The 26,913-nt window shown below is 31.7% G+C and overlaps 1 protein-coding gene across 1 annotated transcript; it reads left to right on the top strand.

Moving 5' to 3' along the window:
* Positions 1-21,444, top strand: LOC127711132 (RING finger and transmembrane domain-containing protein 2-like). The gene is made up of 9 exons (XM_052217084.1): positions 1-160; positions 9,961-10,493; positions 11,675-11,760; positions 12,512-12,621; positions 15,116-15,260; positions 15,477-15,617; positions 16,368-16,433; positions 16,748-16,849; positions 18,428-21,444. The coding sequence occupies exons 2-9, from the start codon at positions 9,989-9,991 to the stop codon at positions 18,560-18,562; spliced, it is 1,290 nt and encodes a 429-aa protein (XP_052073044.1). The 5' UTR covers positions 1-160; positions 9,961-9,988; the 3' UTR covers positions 18,563-21,444.
* The last annotated feature ends 5,469 nt before the right edge of the window (positions 21,445-26,913 follow it).

Raw genomic sequence — 26,913 nt, 5'->3', positions numbered from 1 at the left:
GTTAAAGTCTTTTGGATTGGACCAATTTTAATTTTTGTCCAATCAATTTCCTTCTTTCAATGTGGTACACAATCATTTTCTGAATTCTGACAGGTGCGAGGAAATGAAAGTAGACGTCACTGTTATTTTGCATCAAATTATGTACTTTTTGTATGTTCATGTAAGTTTCAGACAGTGCAGAATAATGGATAAATACGAAACGACTGAGGTGCGAAATAATGAACAAACGTTCTTGAGACAGCAAACCAACGACACTGAATACACAAAAAAGCCAAAATGTGTCTTTCATTTTCAACGTCTTAATTATTTTACAAACGCCTTCACTATAAATTATCGGGCCTTTTTGTCCTCATAACACGTTAGCCCATAGAGCATGTAGAGTGTTCACCCTCATCATTAGATTTACATTATCATTATTATTAATGATAGGAAGTAATGCATATGGCGATAGGTCTTTTCACCACTGAACACCCCAAAAAATTATTTGTTTGTCTTTTATCGTTATAAATGAGACCTAAATATAATATTTAAGTTATCAATTCAATAAATCATAAGATTAAGAGACCAAATATCTACATAGAACAGAAAAGGAGAGTCTATAACACCACACTTTTTGAACTCCGCAGACCACCATAGACACCTCAAATATGTTTTTTTTTCATTTTTTTCTTCTATGTCTTATATAAAATAGTTGTACCAATAATAAGAAAAGAGACAAATATCAAAATCTAACAGATGAACAGAGATCAAGGATACTTGAACTGATTACTTGTTATGAATATAATTTATATACACACACAATGTAATCCGGAAAAATAGTGATGAATCCGGAGACGTTTTTCTTGATATTGATTATATTGATTATCGACTTTAACATAAAAATGATGCTCATATATTGACAAAAAAATCTAAAAATTGATTTAATTATACGTAATTTAATATATTTTATCGTTTTATTGTATAATATCACTGTTTTTCATAGTGGTTGGTGTTTTTTTGGGTGTTCGGTGGTGAAAAGACCCACCCATGCCTATGGTGTACCCCGGCCCACATGACGATTGACAGGAAAATATTTGTTGAAATAATGTTAGCAATGAATGTTTTACTCCATTTGATGCTATTTGATGGTAGCTACAAAAATAAAATTTGAAGTATAATAATAAAGAAATGAAGGCTAATTAGATGCTAATGGTAGTGAAATAGGGACATTTGATGCTTGACAATTAAGGGCATTCTACCCTCATTTATGGTATTTGACTATATTCATGTAAAGAAAAGGTAAATTTATTAAAAAAAAATTTTTCTCAGGCATCAGGTTATTTTTCAAATGAAGGTTTAAAAAATAAATAAATAAATAAATAAATAAATAAATAAATTATGTCTGCTTATTAGTTCGTTTGGTATCAATCTTTTCCTTTCATCTTTCAAAGCCGGGCAAACAAAAATATAGTGATATTCGTCTCCGATATCTCCATTCTGGCATATAGAACACTTTCTTTCACTTCTGTCAATATGATACCATCTCCCTTTTTCTATTCGGAGTGAATGGTTTGAAGTTTCGGAATTTGCAAAGTGTATATATATCTCGGTCATTGATAATATTGAAATAATTTTCTAATTCTAAATTTTCCTTGAAAAGCATGTATGTGATGCATTTAGGAGTGTTCTGGATAGCAGTGTTCTCCCCAGATATTTCATTTAGCATCCTGGTAAACAGGGGAAATTGAAATACCATCTTGTTTCTAAAAATTATAGCATCACATCCATAACATAATCTATAAGAAAACCAATTCATATAGCATCACATTTAAGATTATAGCATCACATTACCATGATGCTAAAAGGCCCTGGGGAGAACACTGGATAGACGAGTTCCAAATTTGTTTAAACTGGTCAATCAATCGAAGTTTGAGACTTTTTGGTAACCATTTTGTTAGGTCGGTATTTTGCACATGGAATAGGTTTGAGAATCCAGCATTGTCCAATATAGTTTTGATGTACTTTATCCATACAATATCCATACAATATCATGCATGTGTGATACAGAAAATATGCAAATTTGTATAAAATGGATGATAACTTAGCTAGTGGGTCAAAGATTGGTCTTTTGGGACTATTAAATATCATTTTCCTTAGAAATTTTGAAGGTCATGAAGGTAGACTGATATAAATAGATGGAAACATATGATTTAATTGAAACTTGACATTATAAAATTTAAACTCAAAACAATTACGTATGTTCCTGATTGTATATAAATGTAATTGCGAATTATTTCAAAGACGTACAAAAATAACTTATACATGCTATAGTCATGATAGTAGTACCTTTTATTAAAGGAACCTTTTATCTATATCCTATCAATTTTGATTAATTCTTAATATTGTGTAATAAAATAATGTAAAACTCTTGAGTAAAAACTTACCGTCATCCATGGTTCTAATTAAATTTAGAATAACTCCATTTAGTAGCTTAATTTAAAAAAAAAAAAAAAATTGTTTAAGTAATGCCCCTGACTGTTAAAAGGTTCGTATTTATTAAAAAAAAATGCAAATGACTATTGATTGATATTTACATTGACAATAAGGTATTATTGTTATGTGTTCTATGTTCATGATTGTTTAATTACGAAAGTATCAACTTTGGAAAGTAAACTATATAGTAAGCTTGGAATTAGTAAAACAATGAAAGAATGAATTGCAAAACAAAAGAAAAAAAAAATGTTTTCCCAACTCCTTTGAGCTTATGTTAAGCTATATTTGGTATGTTGGCTAATGAGACCACCATCAACCAAAGACCAATTGAAGGACAATTAATTAGCCCCAAAACTTGCCTACATTAATTGTACCTTTTTAGCATTACCATTTCAATTTTTATACGACCGCAAAAAAATTTTTGTGGTCGTATATTGGTATGACGTTGGCGTCGTCGTCGTCGTCGTCGTCGTCGTCCGGCGTCGTCGTCCGAATACACATTAGTTTTCGCACTCTAACTTTAGTTTAAGGGAATGGATCTCTATGAAATTTTACCATAAGGTTCAATACCACAAAAGGAAGGTGGGGATTGATTTTGGGGGTTATGGTACTAACAGTTAAGGAATTAGGGGCCAAAAGGGGCCAAAAATAAGCATTTTTGTAACTTCCAGACATAACTTGTGTGTAAGTGTATGGATCTCTCTGACATTGTACCACAAGGTTCCATATCACAAAGGGAATGCTGGGATTGATTTTGGGGGTAATTGTCTCCAAATTTTAGGAATTAGGGGCCAAAAAGGGGCAAAAAACAAGCATTTTTCTAGTTTCATGACAATAACTTGTTTGTAAGTGTATGGATCTTTATGAAATTGTACTACAAGGTTCCATATCACAAAGGGAATACTGGGATTGATTTTTGGGGTAATTTCCTCCAAATATTAGGAATTAGGGGCCAAAAAGGGGCAAAAAACAAGCATTTTTCTAGTTTCATGACAATAACTTGTTTGTAAGTGTATGGATCTTTATGAAATTGTACTACAAGGTTCCATATCACAAAGGGAAGGCTGGGATTGATTTTGGGGGTAATTGTCTCCAAATTTTAGGAATTAGGGGCCAAAAAGGGGCAAAAAACAAGCATTTTTATACGACCGCAAAAATTAAAAATTTTTTGGTCGTATATTGGTATGACGTTGGCGTCGTCGTCGTCGTCTGGCGTCGTCCGGCGTCGTCCGAAGACACATTGGTTTTCGCACTCTAACTTTAGTTTAAGTGAATGGATCTCCATGAAATTTTACCATAAGGTTCAATACCATGAAAGGAAGGTTGGGATTGATTTTGGGGGTAATGGTACCAACAGTTAAGGAATTAGGGGCCAAAAAGGGGTCAAAAATAAGCATTTTTGTAACTTCCAGACAAAAACTTGTGTGTAAGTGTATGGATCTCTCTGACATTGTACCACAAGGTTCCATATCACAAAGGGAAGGCTGTAATTGATTTTGGGGGTAATTGCCTCAAAATTTTAGGAATTAGGGGCCAAAAAAGGGGCAAAAAACAAGCATTTTTCTAGTTTAATGACAATAACTTGTGTGTAAGTGTTTGGATATTTCTGAAATTGTACTACAAGGTTCCATATCACAAAGGGAAAGCTGGAATTGAGTTTGGGGGTAATTGCCCGAAACGTTTAGGAATTGGGGGCCAAAAAGGGGCCAAAAATAAGCATTTTTCTAGTTTCCAGACAATAACTTGTGTTCAAGTGTATGGATCTTTCTGAAATTGTACTGCAAGGTACCATACCACAAAGGGAAGGCTGGGATTGAGTTTGGGTGTGATGAATCATAAGGGGGTTCAAAAAATTTGGGGGGGGGATTTTTTTTTTTTCTTTTTTTCCTTTTTTTTTTCTTTTAAAATTTTCCATTTTGAGTTGGTTATTTCTGATTAATATTTAAAAGCAAATAATAATGATATGGTAGGAGATACACACCAAACAGGATGTGTAAATTATTATATAATAAGTATTGTGCAATAGCAAGAAATTTTCAATTGCACAGTATTGCACAATAGCAAGAAATCTTCAATTGCACAGTATTGCGCAATAGCAAGAAATCTTCAATTGCACAGTATTGCGCAATAGCAAGAAATATCCAATAGCACAATATTGCGCAATAGCAAGAAATTGTCAATTGTACAGCATTGCGCAATAGCAAGAAATATTCAATTGCACAGTATTGTGCAAAAGAAGATACTTCGTATAAATTGCTTATTTCTTGATCAATTTCAATGGGGTTTTATTCTTGAATTCTTGGGGTTCTTTAATATGCTGAATCTAACCGTGTATTAAGTTTTTGGATTTTGGGCCCCGTTTTTAAATTGGTCCACATTGAGGTCCAAAGGGTCCAAAATTTAACTTTGTTTGATTTCATCAAAAATTGAATTATTGGGGTTCTTTGATATGCCGAATCTAACCGTGTATTTAGATTCTTAATTTTTGGTTCCGTTTTCAAATTGGTCTACATTAAGGTGTAATACCACCATTGATTTTCCCCTATTAGTCTTTGTTAAATTTGCACTTTTCAAAAAATTGTGCAGAATTTATCTTTGTTTCAAATAAAGAAATACTTGGCATGAGTAAAGTTTGATCCTGTCCAGTACTATAGAAAAAATTTCACATAACATTTCATTGCATATAAGAAAATAACCATCACTGGAAGTTAACCAATCAAATTTTCCCCCTTTTTTAACCTGTGTACAAGCTTTAGTAACCATGTAACCTCAAGTTTCCAAAATATTCTATAGAAACCCCAAATAAAAAAAAAATGGTGCTTTGAAATACCCAAGATATATGTTTATGACCCAGAAATGTTTTACTGCAATGAAATGTAGGATCAATTATCTACAACTGTCAAATTCAAGGGAATATTTTTTTTCGACCTATTTTCGTATGCAACCGGATGTGACGTACTATGATTTGGTGGTATTACACCTAAAGAAGACTTTTTTGTTAAATAAACTGAATGTGACTTTTTTCCTTTGTAATACTGGTTATTTCAAGCATTCCTGTCAAGTTTTGTCATAATCAGTTCAATAGTTTGAGAAAAATCTAGTATAATGTAAGACGACATCTACAGCGATTCGAGCTAAATTTCTTCGAAAAATCCAAACCAAGCCGCATCATGATAGAATATAGTGTGGACCAATAAATGATCAAATATTTATCTCATCTGCCTACAAACAGTTGAATATGATACAAAAGATGACTTTAGGATGATAAATACTACTAATGGACCTCTTTGTCTTCTTTATAAGGTCTCTTTTGGTCCATTTATACCTCTCATTTCCTCAAAATTTCTACTTTATAGGCCAATAAATAAAAAATTTGGGGTAACTTTCACTCATTTATGATAGAAATGTTATAATAAATGATTAATTGAAGTATTCAAGCTGAATGAACTATCCGTATAAAAGTTTACTGTCTCCAAGGAGGTTTCCATAAGTCCTTACGTAAAACTTAAATTTACGCCGCGTTCCAGAGAGGGACATAAAAAGCTTCTCTTTTGGTGAATAATTTGTTGTTACTGCTTTAAAAATAATTTCATTTACTTAAAACTATATATTTATTAAAGTATTTCTTAAGAAAAATTTTCTAGTATAGCAGAATATAAGAAAAAAGGAGAAAAAGCTCCCCAAAACTCTAAGTATGGCTTATTCTGTCAACTAATATTCATGGTAAAGTCCTATTTCAAGGAAATTTTCTCATAAAATGTGTTTTGGAGACTCAATCCACTCAGAATATTTCATTATTAGTAATATTTCACTTAAATAGCAAGAAATTTTAACACATGAGAGTACTCACAAGGTCAAAGGTGCATGTACAGCTTCCCATATTAGGTGTAATACCACCATTGATTTCCCCTATTAGTCTTTGTTAAATTTGCACTTTTCAAAAAATTGTGCAGAATTTATCTTTGTTTCAAATAAAGAAATACTTGGCATGAGTAAAGTTTGATCCTGTCCAGTACTATAGAAAAAATTTCACATAACATTTCATTGCATATAAGAAAATAACCATCACTGGAAGTTAACCAATCAAATTTTCCCCCTTTTTTAACCTGTGTACAAGCTTTAGTAACCATGTAACCTCAAGTTTCCAAAATATTCTATAGAAACCCCAAATAAAAAAAAAATGGTGCTTTGAAATACCCAAGATATATGTTTATGACCCAGAAATGTTTTACTGCAATGAAATGTAGGATCAATTATCTACAACTGTCAAATTCAAGGGAATATTTTTTTTCGACCTATTTTCGTATGCAACCGGATGTGACGTACTATGATTTGGTGGTATTACACCTTAAGGTCCAAAGGGTCCAAAATTAAACTTAGTTTGATTTTAACAAAAATTGAATTTTTAGGGTTCTTTGATATGCTGAATCTAAACATGTATTTAGATTTTTTATTATGGGCCCAGTTTTCAAGTTGGTCCAAATCGGGGTCCAAAATTAAACTTTGTTTGATTTCAACAAAAATTGAATATATGGGGTTCTTTGATATGCTGAATCTAACCATGTATTTAGATTTTTGATTTTTGGGCCCCGTTATCGACTTTGTCCACATTGAGGTCAAAAGGGTCCAAAATTAAACTTAGTTTGATTTTAACAAAAATTGAATTTTTAGGGTTCTTTGATATGCTGAATCTAAACGTGTATTTAGATTTTTGATTATGGGCCCAGTTTTCAAGTTGGTCCAAATCGGGGTCCAAAATTAAACTTTGTTTGATTTCAACAAAAATTGAATATATGGGGTTCTTTGATATGCTGAATCTAACCATGTATTTAGATTTTTGATTTTTGGGCCCCGTTATCGACTTTGTCCACATTGAGGTCAAAAGGGTCCAAAATTAAACTTTGTTTGATTTCATCAAAAAATTGAATTCTTGTGGTTCTTTGGTATGCTGAATCTAACCATGTATTTAGATTTTTGATTTTTGGGCCCCGTTATCAACTTTGTCCACATTGAGGTCAAAAGGGTCCAAAATTAAACTTTGTTTGATTTCATCAAAAATTGAATTCTTGGGGTTCTTTGATATGCTGAATCTAACCATGTATTTAGATTTTGGATATTGGACCATAATAGGTGAATGTCCAATTTAAAATTTTTAAGTTCTTAGACCACATTCATTCTGTGTCAGAAACCTATGCTGTTTCAAATATTTAATCACAATCCAAATTCAGAGCTGTATCAAGCTTGAATGTTGTGTCCATACTTGCCCCAACTGTTCAGGGTTCGACCTCTGCGGTCGTATCAAGCTGCACCCTGCGGAGCATTTTATTCTAGTTTCATGACAATAACTTGTTTGTAAGTGTATGGATCTTTATGAAATTGTACTACAAGGTTCCATATCACAAAGGGAATACTGGGATTGATTTTTGGGGTAATTTCCTCCAAATATTAGGAATTAGTGGCCAAAAAGGGGCCAAAAAACAAGCATTTTTCTAGTTTCCAGACAATAACTTGTGTTCAAGTGTATGAATCTCTCTGAAATTGTACTGCAAGGTACCATACCACAAAGGGAAAGCTGGGATTGAGTTTGGGGGCGATGAATCATAAGGGGGTTCAAAAAATTGGGGGGGGGGATTTTTTTTTCCTTTTTTTTCTTTAACATTTTCCATTTTAAATTGGTTATTTCTGATTTATATATAAAAGCAAATAATAATGATATGGTTTGAATAGGCATACATGTGAACCTCCCGACGGGAGTACAATAATCCCGTTTTCAGGGGTCTCCTCCCCCCCTCCCGTTGAAAAAATCCCGTGAATGAAATTTTTCATGAATGAAAAATTTCTGCCCAACATAACATCTCAGGCATCTGGTGTAACTGACATTACCTGAAGTTATATTTTACCTGTAAATCAATTAACATGCATAATTATATGGCTTCACTTGTCAGCTTGGGTGTCAAACATACTGGTAAGCAACGATTTTTACCTCAGGCTAACTACCGTTGTGTAACAAAAACTGTGTATTTATTGGGTTACTTCCCTTGATTTATCCTGTTTTAAGTTACGTTCCTTTTAATAATGAAAATTTTTAAAAGAATATAAATAAAATATAAATTGAACAAATAATCATAAAAGGATGGTTATTAAATGATTTTAAATGTCTTAGGACAAATAAAAAAATAATAATTTGAAAATTATTTGAGGATTCTATACTTCCTTTTAAGGCTTAAATTGAAATTTATATAATAACTATGACCCTAACTTTACAGATAGAATGAATTTCTGAGTTTGCAAATAAAAACTATTTGCAAGAGAAAAAAAAAAAAAATAAAAACTATTTGCAGACAGCTAAACAAATGTTCTGGTTGCAATGATTGTTTTATAGAATATGAAGTAAAAAATTTAAAGAACATACTGGAAAAAAACAATGTTAGATTGAACATGTAGAATATAAAGATGGAGAAACTTTATAAGTACAAGGGTACTATAAACATAATAAATTGGTTGGAAAGTTGAAGAAAACACACTTTAAAAGACCATTTTTACAGCACACGGTTACATTTACAACAAAATTAATGTCGATTAAAAACCTCCTGATCTGAGTCCTAATCTCCTGACCAAAATTTCCCAATCTCCTGATCTGAGTTTCACAGTCCATCACATGTATGAATAGGTAAATTGAAAATTTTTAAGTTCTTAGACCACTTTCATTCTGTGTCAGAAACCTATGCTGTGTCAAATATTTAATTACAATCCAAATTCAGTGCTGTATCAAGCTTGAATGTTGTGTCCATACTTGCCCCAACTGTTCAGGGTTCGACCTCTGCGGTCGTATCAAGCTGCGCCCCAGCGGAGCATTTTATTTTAATTTCAACAGTTACTATCCATAATATATGTAATATACATCATGATAATACAAGACAAATGAAACAAAATAATATGGGTGAATGGACCTGGGACAGACGGGTACATTTTTAAGTAGGGGAACAAATATGTGGGTGAACAGGATTGTTGGTGAATGGAACCTGATTGGGGTGTAAACTATGTTTTTAAAGTTTTATATCATTACAACTTTTTTTTATTCATAAGCCTTTCTTGCTACATGTACTAGATACATGTATTAATGTGAAACTTTTATTTCAAATACAATGTAGAGCTGACATGACTAAATGAAATGTTTCTTTATATTCTCTGTCCTAGAAAAACATGTGAATCATGTAAAATAAGACAATTATCATGATACATGTACTACTAATTCTGAAGTTTATAATATATATTAAAAGGAGATATTGGGTATATTTGTATGAGGCAGCAAACCAAAAACAGAAAAAACTACAGGGTCCTCACAAAGGATTTCGTCAGAAGAGTCCAGGGAATGATATTTATTGTTTACCTGGCATATTACAAGTATGTGATTATGATTGTAAGTTGATTATATACAGTTTTTGAAAATTTTCCAATCAGTTAAAAATTTCTGTTTTTCTGTTTCAGGTTACAATGAAAATTAATATGTAACTTCATGTCTCACAGAAGGAATATGACAGAAAATAATTCCAATCAGGCTACAATGGGCTCCAATAATAATCAGAACTGGATGAGGTTAAATCTGCCTATAAATAACACTGGAGCAATCTCAAATCAGGTCGGAAATGCTGTTTCCGGCATAATGCCAACAATAATGGGACATAATCCACATAGAATAGTTGTATCTAGATCATCATCGGTAGATGCCAATCAGTCACAACCGACACCTGCTACACAGACTACTGACAATGTAAATGACTTTGTGCTTGATTTAAACAGACTTCAGCATAATCCTGACCATGCACATTCACACGATTTTTTACACCAAGGGCTACAGATTGATCCAGAGAGCCTTCAGGATTTTGGATCGGATGAAAATATGAATGAGAATCATGAACATTCCCATGAGAGACAGACTCCTCCTCTGACTCATCTGTTGTCTAACTCTATAATCTTTATTGTTATAGTATTGTTTAAACTACTTTCTGATCACATTTTGGGTAAGCATTCAATTATTCTTAATAAAGAATAAAAAGGGTTATGCTATAAACATACAGGAACAGGAAAATATATCTTGTATTATCTTCACATTATCGGGAATGGCACAAATCTGGTTTAAATACAGTGTGTTCAAGCTTTGCTTTCATGAACTAAGGATCCGACAACTTTCTGTTGTAAATTTTGTTCAGGTGATCATCACATTAGCAAATGAAATTTCTGCCTCAAAATATTTGAAGGTGTGCATCATGACAAAACAAAGGATCCTGACAGGTCTTTTAAACAGATAGTAAAATGGAGGGTTGTCAGATTCATTTAAGACACACACCAAAAGTAGGTGTGTTTTGGGATATACTAAAGGAAGAGTTTTTTCAGACCATCCGGAAAGTTCTTTGTAAAATAAGTTAGGGTCGGAGCCTATAAATTAGGGTTGGTCAGGTACCGGAAACTCACTTTTTTTTTTCCCTTAGGGAAGCATGGACACAGGATATGTATTTTGATCAGATAGGAGTGGCACTATCATAAAACAGTAAGCCAAGTTTTGCCTTAAGGCCCAGATCTTACCAACTACAAGTCAGAGTGTTCACATATTTGGTCAGTAGGACAATTTTGGATAGAAACATGAGAAAGGAAGATAGATATTCAAACTAAAGTCACCTTGACCTTTATTTTATGCATCATAATGAATGGCTCTTTTTTATTAAGTTTTGTTTTTAGGATAAGATATCAGCAATAACAAGTCATGCAAGTCAATGAGGGATAAAATTTTGAAAGTCGACATACAAAATTTAATATTAGGGATCAAATGAATGAGTGTCCATGCAAAATTTAAGTATTTTTAACTTTTTATAAATAATTTCATTTGCTATGAATTGAAAAATAAGAGGACGCTTTTGTTAATTAAACAAAAATCAAACAGGTTTATACAAAAATAATTGAAGAACTCAAATGTTACTCTTTTGCTTAAGTAATATTTCATTGCAACAAGTACAGAAATGGCATTTATAATTATGATTAATGTTGCATCATTGTCAGTTATCGAAGATTTTAGTAGATCCAAAAACTTAAATTGAATTTACAGCATTGGTTTCAGTTTTGTGATGAAAGATACTTTGTTTTTTTTTCAACTCAATTTAGAATAATAAGGTTGAGGTATATAATTACTCTTCTGAATATTTTACAGGTGTGGTTGTATTTCTATGTATGGGTGTAACATTTATTTATGCAAATAACAAACTTCAAGGCTTAGTTCATCAAACTTCACTTAGGGTAAGTAAAAAATTTCATTATAGATAAATAGTTCTATGGGATTCCAGTACAAACATGGCAAATAATGTATGAAATTCAAAGAAAAGTGTTTGAAGTTAAGACATAGCACTGGTAATTTTTAATTGTGACAGAACTTAAAATGACCTGAATGTTAGAAACATCTGAATCTGGGTTATACAGTATCAGGGTTAAATTTGTTTATAGAATAACTACATTGTAATCGAAGAATTCAAATGTTGAAAAATTGTAACAGGTGACCGAACAACACATTAAATCACAAATGCATGTGGCGCATGAGTTATTTGTCAGTCACAAGTTTAATATATTTAGATATTTGAATTCTTCGATAAGTTATTCTTTTTATTACATTGACGATGAATTTTTAATGAAATTTAAGTAGAAAATATTAGGAACTAAATTTTTTTCTACACATTTCCAATTGCTTTCATGCAATGTCATCAACAATGTCTTGACAACACTCATTGTTGTATGACGTCAGAGGAGTGAATTTATAGGATTTATTTCACATGCTAAATTATGATTATCGGTTTTTATTTAACTGGGAAATCATGGTATTTCATTGCAACCAATATAATGAAATTTTATATTTCGGTTATTATTCTATTACAAAATACATTATAAATTCTTTCTTATACATAGAAATTGTGTTCAGATATAGCCATTTCTGTTTTTATATTCGATGATATTTTTTAATGAAACATTCACATTTATTGATGAATTTCTCTTTCAGGATGTAAATCACTTTCGATATATTTTCTCATTCCTACAATTAGCCGTATTGATGGCAGCCAACATGGCTACTGTGTATTATGTCTTCAGAGACCAAGAGTTATGGAAATTGTAAGCATAGAATATACAACATACTTTATATGTTAGAAAAAGAGGTTGCATGTGTTTTTGTCGAGCCTGCGACTTTTGTCGCAGAAAGCTCGACATAGGGATAGTGATCCGGCGGCGGCTGAGGCGTTAGCTAACTTCTTAAAATCTTTATATTTTAGAAGCTAGAAGACCTGGATGCTTCATACTTTGTATATAGATGCCTTATGTTATGAAGTTTCCGTCTGTCATATGTCCATTGTCCTTGACCTCATTTTCATGGTTCAGTGCATGTGACTACTTGAAAAAAAAGTCAACATTTTTTGTAATGTTAATTTCTTTCTTATTATGTGTAATAGGATAACTATATTTAGTATGTGCGTACCTTGCAAGGTCCTCATGCCCGTCAGACAATTTTCATTTGACCTCGATCTCATTTCATGGATAAGTGAACAAGGTTAAGTTTTCGTGGTCAAGTCCATATATCAGATACTATAAGCAGTAGGTCTACTATATTTGGTATATGGAATGATTGTAAGGTGTACATGTCCAACTGGTAGGTGTAATCTGACCTTGACCTCATTTTCATGGTTCAGTGGTCAAAGTTAAGTTTTTGAGTTTTGGTCTTTTTTTCTAATACTATATGCAATAGGTCAACTATAAATGGTGTATGGAAATATTTTATGATGTACATGTCAGTCTCACAGGTTTTATTTGACCTTGACCTCATTTTCACGGTTCATTTCTCAGTGTTAAGTTTTTGTGTTTTGGTATGTTTTTCTTCAACTATAAGCAATAGATCAACTATATTTGATGTGTGGAAGGATTGTAAGGTGTATATGTCTGTCTGGCAGGTATCATCTGACCTTGACCTCATTTTCATGGTTCATTGGTCAATGTTAAGTTTTCATGGTTAAGTTTGTTTCTTAGATACTATAAGCAATAGGTCAACTATATTTAATGCCTAAATTGATTGTAAGGTGTACATGTCTGTCTGGCATGGTTCATCTGACCTTGACCTCATTTTCATGGTTCATTGGTCAATGTTAAGTTTTCTTGTTGAAGACTGTTTCTTAGAAACAATAAGCAATAGGTCAACTATGCTTGGTTTATTGAATGATTGTAAGGTGTACATGTATTTCTCGTTTGGTTTATCTGACCTTGACCTCATTTTCTTGGATCATGTTAAGTTTATGTGTTACTTGTAGTAAAGCTTTGTATTTAGGACTATCAACATAAAATCAATGGTTAGTAAAGAAGGCGAGACATTTCAGCGTGTGCACCCTTGTTATAATATGTAGGATCTTCTTCCTCTCCATATAATTTGAATATTTAATATATGATAAGCTATATGAATAAATAAAAGGAGATGTGGGGTAAACTTTGATGATACAGCAACCCATTAACAAAAAAATTAAAAAAAACATCTAGTCAGCATATTGTCTTCAACAATAAACAAACATCTGTACAAAATGTCAAATGCTTGTTTTGAATCGTCCCAATTCTTAACCTCCTTGATGGTCTTGTGGTAGTGAGCTTGCCTCAAGTACAGGAAGTCATGGGTTGATTTGCTGCTTCTCTGCCATGTCTGCTAAGTATGGAGCAGTTAGGGGTCAGAGCAAAGACTTGTCTGCATGGGGGTCAGAATAGGGTGATATTTCTTCCTACAAACTAGCACCTTAAAAATTAGACTCAGCATGTTGGTCTAGTACAAAGCAAAGTTCATATTCATATTATATTAATATGTTCTCATCCTGAATATGCATTTGATTTGCTGCTGGGTATTAAACTGCCAACAACAAGTAGCCGATTATCATGAATATTATGTTATAATTATATTATGTAGAAATATAATATAATGTGTTTTGTGATTATTTTTTTTATGCCCCCACTGTGGAGGAGGGGGCATTAAGTTTTACCCTTGTCTGTCTGTACTTCCTTCCATCTGTATGTCTATACATTCGAATGTCCCAAACTTAGTTTCTGTTCTCTAACTTAAGTTTGCCTCAACCAACTGTTATGAATCTTATACACAATGCTTATTACCACCAAACACAGATCAAGTTTGAATTTGGGTGGCGTCACTTTCACTGTTCTTGAGTTATGTCCCTTTATTAATGGAAAAATTGGCAAATTTGTAGTGTCTGCAATCTAATTTTATTTTGCCTCAACCAAATATTATGAAACTTATACACAATGCTTATTACTACCAAACTCTGATCAAGTTTGAATTTGGGTGGCGTCACTTTCACAGTTCTTGAGTTATGTCCCTTTGTAAATTGAAAAATTGCAGAATTTGCCGTATATTTACAAGTGGGGGGTATCTGTGTCCCATGAACACATTCTTCGTTTATTTAAATATAAGGTAGTATTATCTGTGTACAGTAATTGAATATAAAACAAAATTGCATCTTAGTATTTGGGGAAAATTGTGACATACATTTGATAATTTGCCTTTTATTATAAAACATATTCTTAAAATAAAGAAAAAAATGATATAACTAAATTTGATTTTCAGATTGTTGTTCCAGATGCCCAATGGTTGGACAGCTGATTTCTGGTTATTTTTGTGGATGATGGTAGTCACAGATTACATTTTGAAATATGCCACCATCATATTAAAATGTCTGATATCTGTTGTTCCATTCAGTAGTAAAAAAAGGGTATGCATTTCACTATCTTATACTGTAAAACAGTACCCTTTACCATAGCCCAACTACTCAGTAGCGATTCATAGATTCTTAACCACAGTTCATCTACATTTTTGTCAATACTATATTTGTGAAACAGACGAATTGAATTGATAAAATTTATTTTATATTACTATCCTTCCATGAATTTATTGCAAATTTAATTCTGTGTTTTTTTTTAATTTCCAGGGAAAGTATTATATGTTCATAGAACATGTTATGCAGTTATACAGATTAGTTGTTACAGTGTTACCATGGTTTCACTTCCTGTCAGATGATGTGTCTTTCATATTTGCTGCTGTTTTATTATTAGTTTATTTCATATTTAAGGTAAGAATTAGCATACATACATGTATGAATGATATTAATTCCATTTATACTGTTTTTGACTTTACAACTGAAACTGTATATATGGCATAACCATTGGTCTGGAAAATATTCCATGCAATTGCAGTAAATTATCAAAGCTTATCATTCGGTTTTAGAGTCAAAGTACACACCTGTAAGGTAGGAGAAGACACAGTTTCAAAAATTCTAAAATGAAACCGTTCAAAGAAAACAAGTTTTTTAGTACTTTAAATCTTTAGAAGTTAATGATAATTTGCAGTCACTGCAATCCTATGTTTGTTATTAAAAGGAGTTTAATCTTTGTGCATTTAAATGATAAATTATCTTCTTTCAAAAGAATAATTGTATACATACATATGAGCTGTGTAGGATAGAAATCGACCTTATGCAAAGGAATATCAGTACATCTGTTGACTTATTTTGGGTTGAAAAAATCTCTATGCCAAGTCTGTAACTGTTTGAAAATTGAGTTGATATAAGAACCCTACAAAACAGACCAAAATTGATCTTTTATTTCGAATTTGAATGTTCTAAAATCACTCAAAGTCTTATACATGTACATGTATATGGGCACTTGCATAAGGTCGATTACTATCGGACACAGCTCGTATGTTGTTGAAAATACACAACACACATGGCCATCAAATGTTAATGAATTATTAAAAGAATTCCTTGGGAAATAAAATAGCATATGAGAAAATTAAATACTGATCAAGTTTTATTTCCTTTCAGCTGAATAATACTATGGTAAAAATCCAAGACGTATACAATGCTGTTGGTAGACTTAGAACAGATGTTGTAAGTAGCTCTGTTACGATATATAAGTAATGATTTAATTAATGTGAAAAATGGGATAGGATGAATGTCACAATTTGTAATATTTGTTAATAATATTCTAATGCAACATGTAGAGGAACCAAGTTTATTAACTCTTACTACATGTGCTGTGACTAGTTAAAAATTCACCATCATAGATGTGAAATTTAAAATGTAATAATATAGTTAGTATTTCTTTATAAAAAATATTTTGGCTGACAATGCTTGTTAGTGCTTTGATTATATTCTTGTAATTTTTATGAAACATGAATTGGACAAAAATGTTTGTATTGTAGTCCTATGGAACACGACCTAGCCAGAGTGATATAACATCCAGAGAAGAAAGTTGTCCTATTTGCCAAGATGATTATAAAGATCCAGTGATGTTAGCATGTAAAGTAGGTGTTTCACCTTTAATTGTCATTTAAATGAATGGCTTGACTGCCAGAGTGGTATAGATAGTAAATCACCATTTACTTGTATTGCTTGCAGAGTGGTGCAGGTAGTTGATCAGAATTTACCTGTATTGCTGGCATAGTGGTATAGGTAGCTAATCAGCATTTGCCTGTATTGGGAAACATGTATTGCTTTTAATTTGAAAACAAAAATACTCTTTAAATTGTTTTGAGTAACATATAGATTCTATAGAATTGAGAATGGAAGCAGGGAATGTGTCAAAGAGACAACAACCTGACCAAAGAGCAGAAATCACTGCTTCAAATGTGATACAAATATTTTCCACTTGAGACAGTTAAATTTTTAAATTTGAAACGCGAGGCTTTCTGAGCGATTTAAATAAGTAAAGTTTAACTGTCAAGAGTGGAGAAATATTGTATTGAAAGAGATTTGGTGGTGGAATCCTTTTCTGTAATGACTTTTAAATGTTTTGTTGGCAAATTTTATCTTTCATTTTCAATGATCTGCAAAAAGATGTGTTCTTTCTCGGTGATGTCATCAGGCATGGTGGCTATTTTTTATGGAGCCACAATATTCAGAAGAAAGCAAGAATATTTGACATCATAATTGAATTTTAACCAATTAATATCTGAGATCAAACAAACCGCACGTTGATTTATAAAAATATAATCAACCAGTCAGGGAAAGGATAAATTGGCTCAGAATAAGAGAAAGCCTAATCTATTATAGAATAATACTGAGTAGTTTCCCTTTATACATTATATTTTCTAATAATTCGTTAAATTTGTAAGAAAGTTATAACCATAACAAGCACAATGTGAAATCAAAGGTTTTTGCATTAAAAGAAACTCATTTAAATAATCGGTATATCTACATTTATTAAGTTTGCCTAGTTCAATGAAAATCAATATAATCTCTGAAATTCAAAGGTTGTATTTAGACCTTGGATTTTATGTATTCATAACTTTTATAAAAATTGAATTTAGAACTATACTTTGACTGTGCTTTCAATCTGAGTTGAGTAAAAATCCATACCATCTCTGGAGGTCATAGGCCTGGAATTTTATGTGCTGATTAAAATAAAAAATAAAATTTTAGAATTATACTGTGAATATGAATAGGTTACTTTATTAAACTAATCATTGGCCCATAAAGGGCATCTTATATATAATGATTATAAATAGACATTAGTAAAGAAGCAATAATGATAATGATGAAATTAAATTAACTATAGTTAATCAAAGCCTAGTGTTGCATATTCTTCATGTGCACATGTAGGAAGCCAAATGAACTTGTTTTCTGTATCTAGATTTTTGAAATTAATACAAATGTTTAATTTTAAAATATCATTCTTTGATATAAATTTTGATGTAATTATTGTTTATTAAAACTACGAATTTAAATACCCATTTTTTGGGGGTAAATTATGTACATAGTGACAGTGAAATCACAAATACAGGAATTTAGAAACCAGTGGCTTTCACTTAAACCATAAAAATAGGTATTCACACATATAAGTTATTGTTTGGTTAACATATTTTCTTATTTTTATTTTGCAGCATATCTTTTGTGAGAGTTGCGTTTCAGTGTGGTTTGATCGAGAAAAGACATGCCCGATGTGTAGGACTCAGATCCATGCGGAGAATCCACAGTGGAAGGATGGATCAACTAGTGTCCACATTCAGTGGTATTGAAATGTCCTGGTAATAAGTTACCATAGGAACCAACAAACTTGTTGATATTTTGACAAAAAAGATAGCTGTAAAAATCAATAATTTTATTGACATTGATAGATAGGGAAAAAGGTATTGACTTATTGTCATCAGGGGAAGTGGAAAAATTTGTTTTTAATTTGTTTGCTGAGGTAAAATAATATATTGCGCATTATTATTATTATTAGATATAATTAATATTGTCAAAAGATTTGAATATTAGGCAAATAGTTTGCCCTTTTAAGAGAATGTTTTATGTATAACACTTAAAAATCTTATGATTTTGTTATTGGTAACATTTTAGGAAAAACTAAATACACACTTTACAAGAGTCAGACATGCATTAATTAAGAAATAATTCATGCATCCCTAGATTTGTTTTCATTTAACCATGGATTGGGCATTTAAATTTGATTATTTTATCCAGAGCAATAGCGATGGGTAAAATACGAATATAAATGCCCAACCCATTGTTAAATGAAAACAAATCTACGGCTGCCCTGAATTATTTCTATTCTAATAGGACAAATAAGGTAATTATGTCAACCTTAAAAGCCCTATTCACACGATACAGTAGACTCTGGCAAATCGGATACACAAAAATATCCCAATACCTGATATATTCAGTTAGACGATAAATGTATATTCATTGAATATTCTGCAATAGAAAAAGAGTTCACCTAATTCGGAGATGTTACTAACCCTGACCACTGCCTAAGAAAAGGGTTAGGGTGTTTTTTTCTTGATTTTTTTCTGGTACAACACCACGATGTTTGAGTAAAAAAATATCAGCTGGTTATTTAATACTATTTGTTTTCTGCCTTTGAATCCTTTGTTTATTAAAATAAATCAAATTCACTAATTATTTATGTGAATAAATATCTACCATCCATAGTTTGTGTCTTTATTTGTTTCATAAACGAAGTAATATCCATATTTATGCATGTCTATTTATGTAGTGACAACACAGGTAATTTGCTATAAATAGCTACAACAATTTCTCAGAAGTACAGTAAAACCTTGCTCACACTCTGTGAAATTTTATCAGCTTGTCTTATAAACATGATGACTAAATCAACTATTTCTTCAGTGATATTTAATTAAAAATTAATTTGTTTCTATCATTCAACAGAAATTACATGGGAAGAGGCTTAAATTTAGATTTAAAATGATTACATGTCTGAAGTTAAAATGTAAACAAGGGAAAATGGCGTCCATGACATGTGGTCATGCACATGTTACATAATTATATCTGACAAAAGCCAGATTTCTCTGTTCAGAAGGGATTTATTTGTATATTGCAATAAATTATTCAGAAGGAGGTACATTCAGTTTAAAATTATATTTCTGATTCTGTGAACACCTGAGTTTTATCAAAATTTCTCCCAACATACTGCACTGGTATTTATAAATAAAATTCATCCATTTGAACTGTAAGGGCATCTTATTCACATTACAAAGGAAGACAATAATTTATTGGGAAATAGTCCCTTTTACTAAGCAGAAACAAAATTTTCTTGTCTGCAAGATTGTAATTGCGCAACTTCAGGCCTCATTTCCTGTCAGAAAAACATTAAAAATATCCGATTGTGCATGGTTTTGACAGAATTTTTATGAATATTCCTATCCGATTTGCCGATATATTCTTATATCCGATATTCATCTTGATAAAATTAACATCAAACATATAGGAAAGGGTTTGGTGTTTTGAAATAATATTACAATAGCTGATATATTCGTTTAGCCGATATCCGATTAGGTGGAGTCTACTGTACTGTTTTGGCTGTTTAGTTTTACCCCCATATAATAATATTAATAATATTATATTATTCAATAATAAATAAAAATTTCACATTTTTCACCTAAAAATGTTCTTTTCTGAAAAATCTAATTTTATAACATTCTGAGGCGTTTTATAACAAGAAGCCTGATAACAACCAGTGTTTACATTTAAAGTTGGAAGCAAACATATGATGTCATCTTGTTTAGTTGCCAAATACGATAACATCATTTCGCCGAATTTTCGTTTTATTAAATGTTACACTGAAATTATAACTGAAATGGACTGATTTGTTTATTTTGCTTTAGAATAGAAATAACCGTACTGTATTTGATGCTTGGCCTACACAAAATGTGAGTTTTACTGTCTGAAATTGAGTTTACCTGATCGTATAAATAAGGTGGGCTTAATGCTAAACAGCCAATTTTGTGTATTAATGCGTTTGCTCTAAAAGTAGATATACAATGATTCTACTGGTTGACGATATATAGATTGTATATTAGAATTACCTTTATGTCACCTGACATATGGTTTATCAGTCCATTAATGTCAATGTTTTAAGGTCATTTCTAATAATCAACAGGTTTTTTTTTACATCTTTCCTACATTGTACAAAGTTGGAATGTTTATGACATGACTATAAAAGGTCTTGAGATATACAGAATCAATGAAATTCAAACAATTTATGATAGTCCTGGATTATATTGGCAAGCATATTTTAAATATTTTTATGTTTTTGAAAGCTTATAAACCTTGTGGTATATATCTTATTTCTAGACATCTTTATTCTTTTAGAAATATAGATATTAAAAAGACTGGTTGGGGCAGAATGTATGTTACTTCAGTTATTTTTACAGGACAAAAAAAAAAGTCTTTTGTCATTTAACAGCATCAATCTGTTATTTTATGTTAGCAGTCAGCATACCAATGCCATATACACACATTTATTTTATTACAGTACAGTTATGTCATAATTTAACGTTTGTAATAATCATGTTATTGATAAGAGATGATATACCTATTATTTCCAGTGTACTATGTTTACCAAGTTTAATATTAATAAATTGTGTTTTTGTTTTTGAAATTATATTTTTATACGCCCGTTATAGGGACGTATTATGGTATACCGTTGACCGTCCGTCTGTCCGTCCGTCCGTCATCAACATGTCGGACATTAACTCAAAAAGGCTTTTACCAATATGCATGAAACTTTGGTGAATTGTTTATATCTATTGACGTGAGCTACCTTTAGTTTTTTATAAATTTCGGATTTACCGTTTCCGAATTTTGGAGTTTTATTCATTAAAAAGGGGGGATTTTCCATTTTTCAGACAATAACTCAAAAACAATTTCACCAATTTGCAAGAAACTTTGGTGAATTGTTTAATGCTATCGACATGAGCTCCCTTTTGATTTTTATAAATTTTAGACTATATGTTTCTGATTTATGGGGTTTTATTCGTTACAAAAAGGGGGATTTTCCAGTTTTCGGACAATAACTCAAAAATGCTTTCAGCATTTTTTATGAAACTTTGGTAAATTGTTTATATCTATTGTTGTAAGCTCCCTTTTGATTTTTATAAATTTTAGATTTTATGTTTCCGAGTTACAAGATTTTATTCATAAAAAGGGGGTGATTTTTAAGTTTTTGGACAATATCCTTAAAGTGCTTAGAGCAGTTTTCATTAAACTTTGATGACTGATTTATATCTATTAAGATAACCTCCCTTTAGTTTTTTTTTTATAAATTTCTAATATAACATTGAGAAGTTATTGAACTTTATTTGTTTATAGTCTGACAACAGATTTACTAGTATTGCGCAATAGCACAGTGTATTGCACAACAGAAAGAAATCTTTAATTGAATATAAATAAATTTGGTGTATTTACTGTCTTCTGATTAGTTAAAAGTATTACCTTTATTTTCAATGTTGTTAATTTTTATGGCGACACACCCACTCTGACGTTGTGTATTCATACGCATCCATGTGTGTACGTTGCTATTGTTAATATAAATAATATAAAAAGCTCTTTGAGTCTTATTTTTGATAGAAATTTATTTATAATGAATGGCTATTATTTATTTTGAATTTATTGAACCATAAAATTAATTTTTGACTCTTCACATTGAATAATTCGCAAAATAAATAATAGCCATTCATTAAATAAATTCAATTCATATAACCAATTTCAATTTCTTTGACTACATTTATTCAGAAACCTATAATATGTCAAATATTTAATTACAATCCAAATTCAGACCTGTATCAAGCTTGAATATTGTGTCCATTTTTGCCCCAACTGTTCAGGGTTGGACCTCTGCGGGCGTATCCAGCTGCGCTCAACGAAGCAGTTTATTATGAATTGTAATGTAGATACCAATTTCTTGTCCTTGTCCAGGAAATTATATTTTGTTTAGAACCACACTGATTCTTTGAACACATAAACAAAGCAGATATCATCTAGAAAGTTGACTTTTCATTGATAAAATTTACATGAAATTATGTGTTGCTTGTGTGTAAAACATACATATAATTAAGAATAAGCTAACGCATATTGTCTCCCCATGTTTTTTATTTTATGCAATAGACTATTTTCATATTACCGACTTTTGACTCTGGATTATATAATTTTTCGACTGGTTACCTTGGACATCATGGTACCAAGTCAGGTAAGAGCAAGCTAAAGAAGTAAAACCAAGCTTTCAATCGGTACAATTTTGGGGGGAAAATTACCTGGTTAATATTTTTTTTACTCTACAAAATCATCGGAAAACAGTAAACTTTCCCCTCAAAAAACACCGATTACATGTTTGATTTTACTTATTTTGGTTGCTCTTACTTGACCGAGTACCATGATGTCCAAGGTAACCAGTCGACAAATTATATAATCCGGAGTCAAAAGTCGGTAATATGAAAATAGTCTATTCGTGCTGTTTCCTTCATGTATATCTGTTTATACATGTTATACTGGGACTATGATATTTAATTAAATAAAATGAGATGTGAAATATAAGTCAATGAGACAGCAACTAAACAAAACAAAAAACCAAATGACATATAGAGGTCAACTTACTGGCTTCATCAATAGCCTGGTGCCTAGGAACATACATATAATTAAGAATAGGTTGAATGATCATGAATAAAACTATTAAACTTGCAATCCCATCAGGACACTTTATCTACTTTGTACATGGTAACCTGTAGTTGATTACATCTTTGTTCTTTGGTCTTTGGTGTATAGTTGTTTCATAGATAAATTTCAAGTTCTTTTTAATGAATGAGTTATGCTGGTAGACCCCAGTAGTAAATAACATCATTTAGCAATCGACTCTAACTGTGACGTAATAACATTAGTATTGTGACATTGTAAATGTATGTAAAAATGCATGAATCTGAAAGTCATCTATTGGTAATCATACCAAATCTCTGAGTTTGATAGCTTGATATTCTAATAATCATTTGGTATTGATTGAGTGCCCTTGTCAGCTGATTTGGTCTTGTACTTGTATGAAGCAGCAATATCATTAAAAAGCAGATCATGTGTCCACTCTTCACTTAAAAAGATCTTACAGAGCTTCGTTCTACTTTCTGTTTTGTAGACCTTTCAGGATCTTCTGGTTGTGTCATAATGATACACGCTTCCAAAAATTATATGCAGGAATTTCATTGACTGATGTAATAATTACAAGAACAGAAAGTAGAACGGAGCGTTGTCAGATCCTTTGTAAGCAAAGTGTGGACTCGGATCTGTATCTCAATCATTTTGATGAAGCAGAACTTGTACACAAACCTCTTAAAAGACCAGAAGAAATAAAGTTTAAAAAACTTAAATATTACTCTTAAATATATTGGTGTTTGCATTAATAAAGCTTCTTTTCATTGAGTACTGACATACAGTATATACCCTTGAACTTGAACATTGAGTACTGACATACAATAATTATATATACCCTTGAACATGAACCTTGAGTACTGACATACAATATATACCCTTGAACATGAAAATAAAGGATACAATAGAGGAAAGATGGTCTGCTGAGCATTTTTTTTTAAATTGATGCTGAGCTGGTGGACAAAAAAATGGGATATATAGGAAATATTTTGATTTAAGTTTTTCTATTGAAAAATTTGTTTATTTACAATTTTGTCATGTTCCTGGCCTAGACACTTAATATTGTATATCAGCTTGTGTTATATGACAAATAATGCATGCAAAGGAGGAGAGTTTTGCCCTGTCAATCCATATTGTCGCGCCATGTTTATTAGGTCATGCAATTCCAGCTGTTTCAGTACCTTGTTTATTTGTTTATACTGGGACTATTATATTTTAACTCACATTAACAAAATAGAACATATGAGACAGTTGTCAATGAGACAGCAGCCTCACAACACAAACCAAATGATATCTAGAGGTCAACATACTGTCTTCAACAATAGACTGGTGCCTAGACAAATATCAAGCTCTAAATTTTCCCAGGCCTGAAATAGTAGTGAAGAAGTTTAATAAAACCCATCATAGATCTGTCTTCAAATTTCCGTTTCTTAAAATGGCAAAATCAAATCATTAGGATATAACAAAAGATAACCGGAACATTTGTCTCGACGAATGTCACAGAATGCGAGATAGGAAGGCTTATCCAGCAATGAAATAAACTGTTTATATAAAGCTGTGTGCATCAGAAGGCAGACCAGCATAATACAGATGCATTTTGGTCTAAAGCTTTCGTCTGGTATATGTTTGTAGTCCTTGACCTCATTAACATGGTTCAGTGATGACTTGAAAATATAATTGTTATCATATTTTCTGTTATAAGCAATAAGACAACTTTATTCAGTATTGATTCATTGCATTTATACATATCCACCTGGCAAGGTTCATTTGTTTAGTTTAGTGATAATGTCCGTTTCTCAGATAAAATAAGCAATAGGACAACTATATTTGATGCATAGAATGATTGTAAGGTGTACATGTCCGTCTGGAAGGGGTCATTTGACCTTGACATCATTTTTTTCTGGTTGATAGATCAACGTTAAGTTTTCATTATACGATCTGCTTCTCAGATATTTACTTCAGTGTAATGGATTAATGATAAGCTGTTTGATACCTGTAGTAAGACATTGATCTTGACTTTCAACAAAACCCCAATCATGATCTGTAAAGCAAGTGAGATATTCCATGGTGTACACTCTTGTTAAAAGAATGGCAGTTTTAAGTTTTATACGATGAAAAAGCATAATCTTCAGATCTTAACTCCCTATACCATATATCTTTTTAAAGCATCTGTCATTGTAGAAATCTGGAAAGAACTCTAAATTGTAAAGTTTGAATATCCATAAACTTCTAACGAAATACTATGATACGGTTTAATAACACGAGATGGGGGATTGAAGTGATACAAACTAGTGATTAGTGAGATCTGTGCAGGCTTTGTTTCTCGTTGCATTATCTCGTGTATAAAGTGTTATATCAGGTATTGGATAAAAATGCTTGACACCTGTCACGGTCATGTTTCAGTGGAAAGTTCAACTATTTTACTCTTTTTCTTTTCATTTTTTCACTCACAAAGTACATTATGAAGAACTATGTGCAATTATATTCCAATGAACACACATTTAATGTAACAAATCAATTGAATATATCGGCAGTATTTGTGAATGTCCATGTAGCGTTTAAAATCGTCAGATCATCGGAAGAAAAAAACCGTTTTAAACTGAATTAGTTATAAAAACAAGGAGACGTGTTATAATTTCCAATAAGACAACTATCCACTAGAGATCAAAGAATGGGGATGTGAACACAACTTCGGGTCACCGTACGACCGTCAACAATGGACAAACCCATACGTAATAGTTATACACTGAGGGATAGGTGTGTATGGGTAAGAAACCCCGACGGCCGGAGGCCGGAGGGGTTTCTTATCCAGACACACCGTATCCCGAAGTGTATAACTAACTTACACCCGATGCTAAACCCTATATTTGTTTACATTGAATATTAAATGAAAAAGAACTGATAGCATTTTATTGACAATATCAAACCATGATTAATAAGAAAACAGAATATTTTTTTTAGATGAAACCCAACTAGTAACCTTACTTTGACAAGTGAGTAGATTTTACAAATGTCAAAGTTGCCGTTAAATCCATGTGCTAATATGGATCAGCAGTTCAAGGTTGATCGTATCGTTCATTCTTATTACAAAAAAAAATGCTCCTTGTGATCCCTTGTATGCAGTTGTCAATATGGACGGGTATAAGGCGGACGACATTTTGAGTCAGGCGTTTGAATTGGTAGAAGAGACAAAAGATAAAGGCAATGTTTATAATCCAAAGTAATTACAAGTATCAGTTTCATGAAGGTAATCATAAATATATTTTATATGTTACGGTTTTATCAAAAAAGCTCCCCCCCCCCCTCGCTCTTCTCAACACTTAACAAACATTCAAATTCGAACACACTGAGGGATAGGTGGGTCTGGATTGGAAACCCGACGACCGGACACGCTTAACATTCAAAAATACAGATTGCATATTTAGGAACCCCTCTTTTT

Source organism: Mytilus californianus, unplaced genomic scaffold, assembly GCF_021869535.1.
Source record: "Mytilus californianus isolate M0D057914Y unplaced genomic scaffold, xbMytCali1.0.p SCAF_8, whole genome shotgun sequence".
In the NCBI taxonomy this organism is placed as follows: domain Eukaryota; kingdom Metazoa; phylum Mollusca; class Bivalvia; order Mytilida; family Mytilidae; genus Mytilus; species Mytilus californianus.
This window is presented reverse-complemented; position numbering and strand designations above follow the sequence as displayed.

Bases quoted from the DNA above. Each gene is read 5' to 3' on its own strand.
- LOC127711132 (XM_052217084.1), top strand. From the start codon at position 9,989: ATGTCTCACAGAAGGAATATGACAGAAAATAATTCCAATCAGGCTACA. The intron at 15,261-15,476 runs GTATGCATTTCA...TTTAATTTCCAG, and splicing joins CATTCAGTAGTAAAAAAAGG to GGAAAGTATTATATGTTCAT. The intron at 15,618-16,367 runs GTAAGAATTAGC...ATTTCCTTTCAG, and splicing joins TAGTTTATTTCATATTTAAG to CTGAATAATACTATGGTAAA.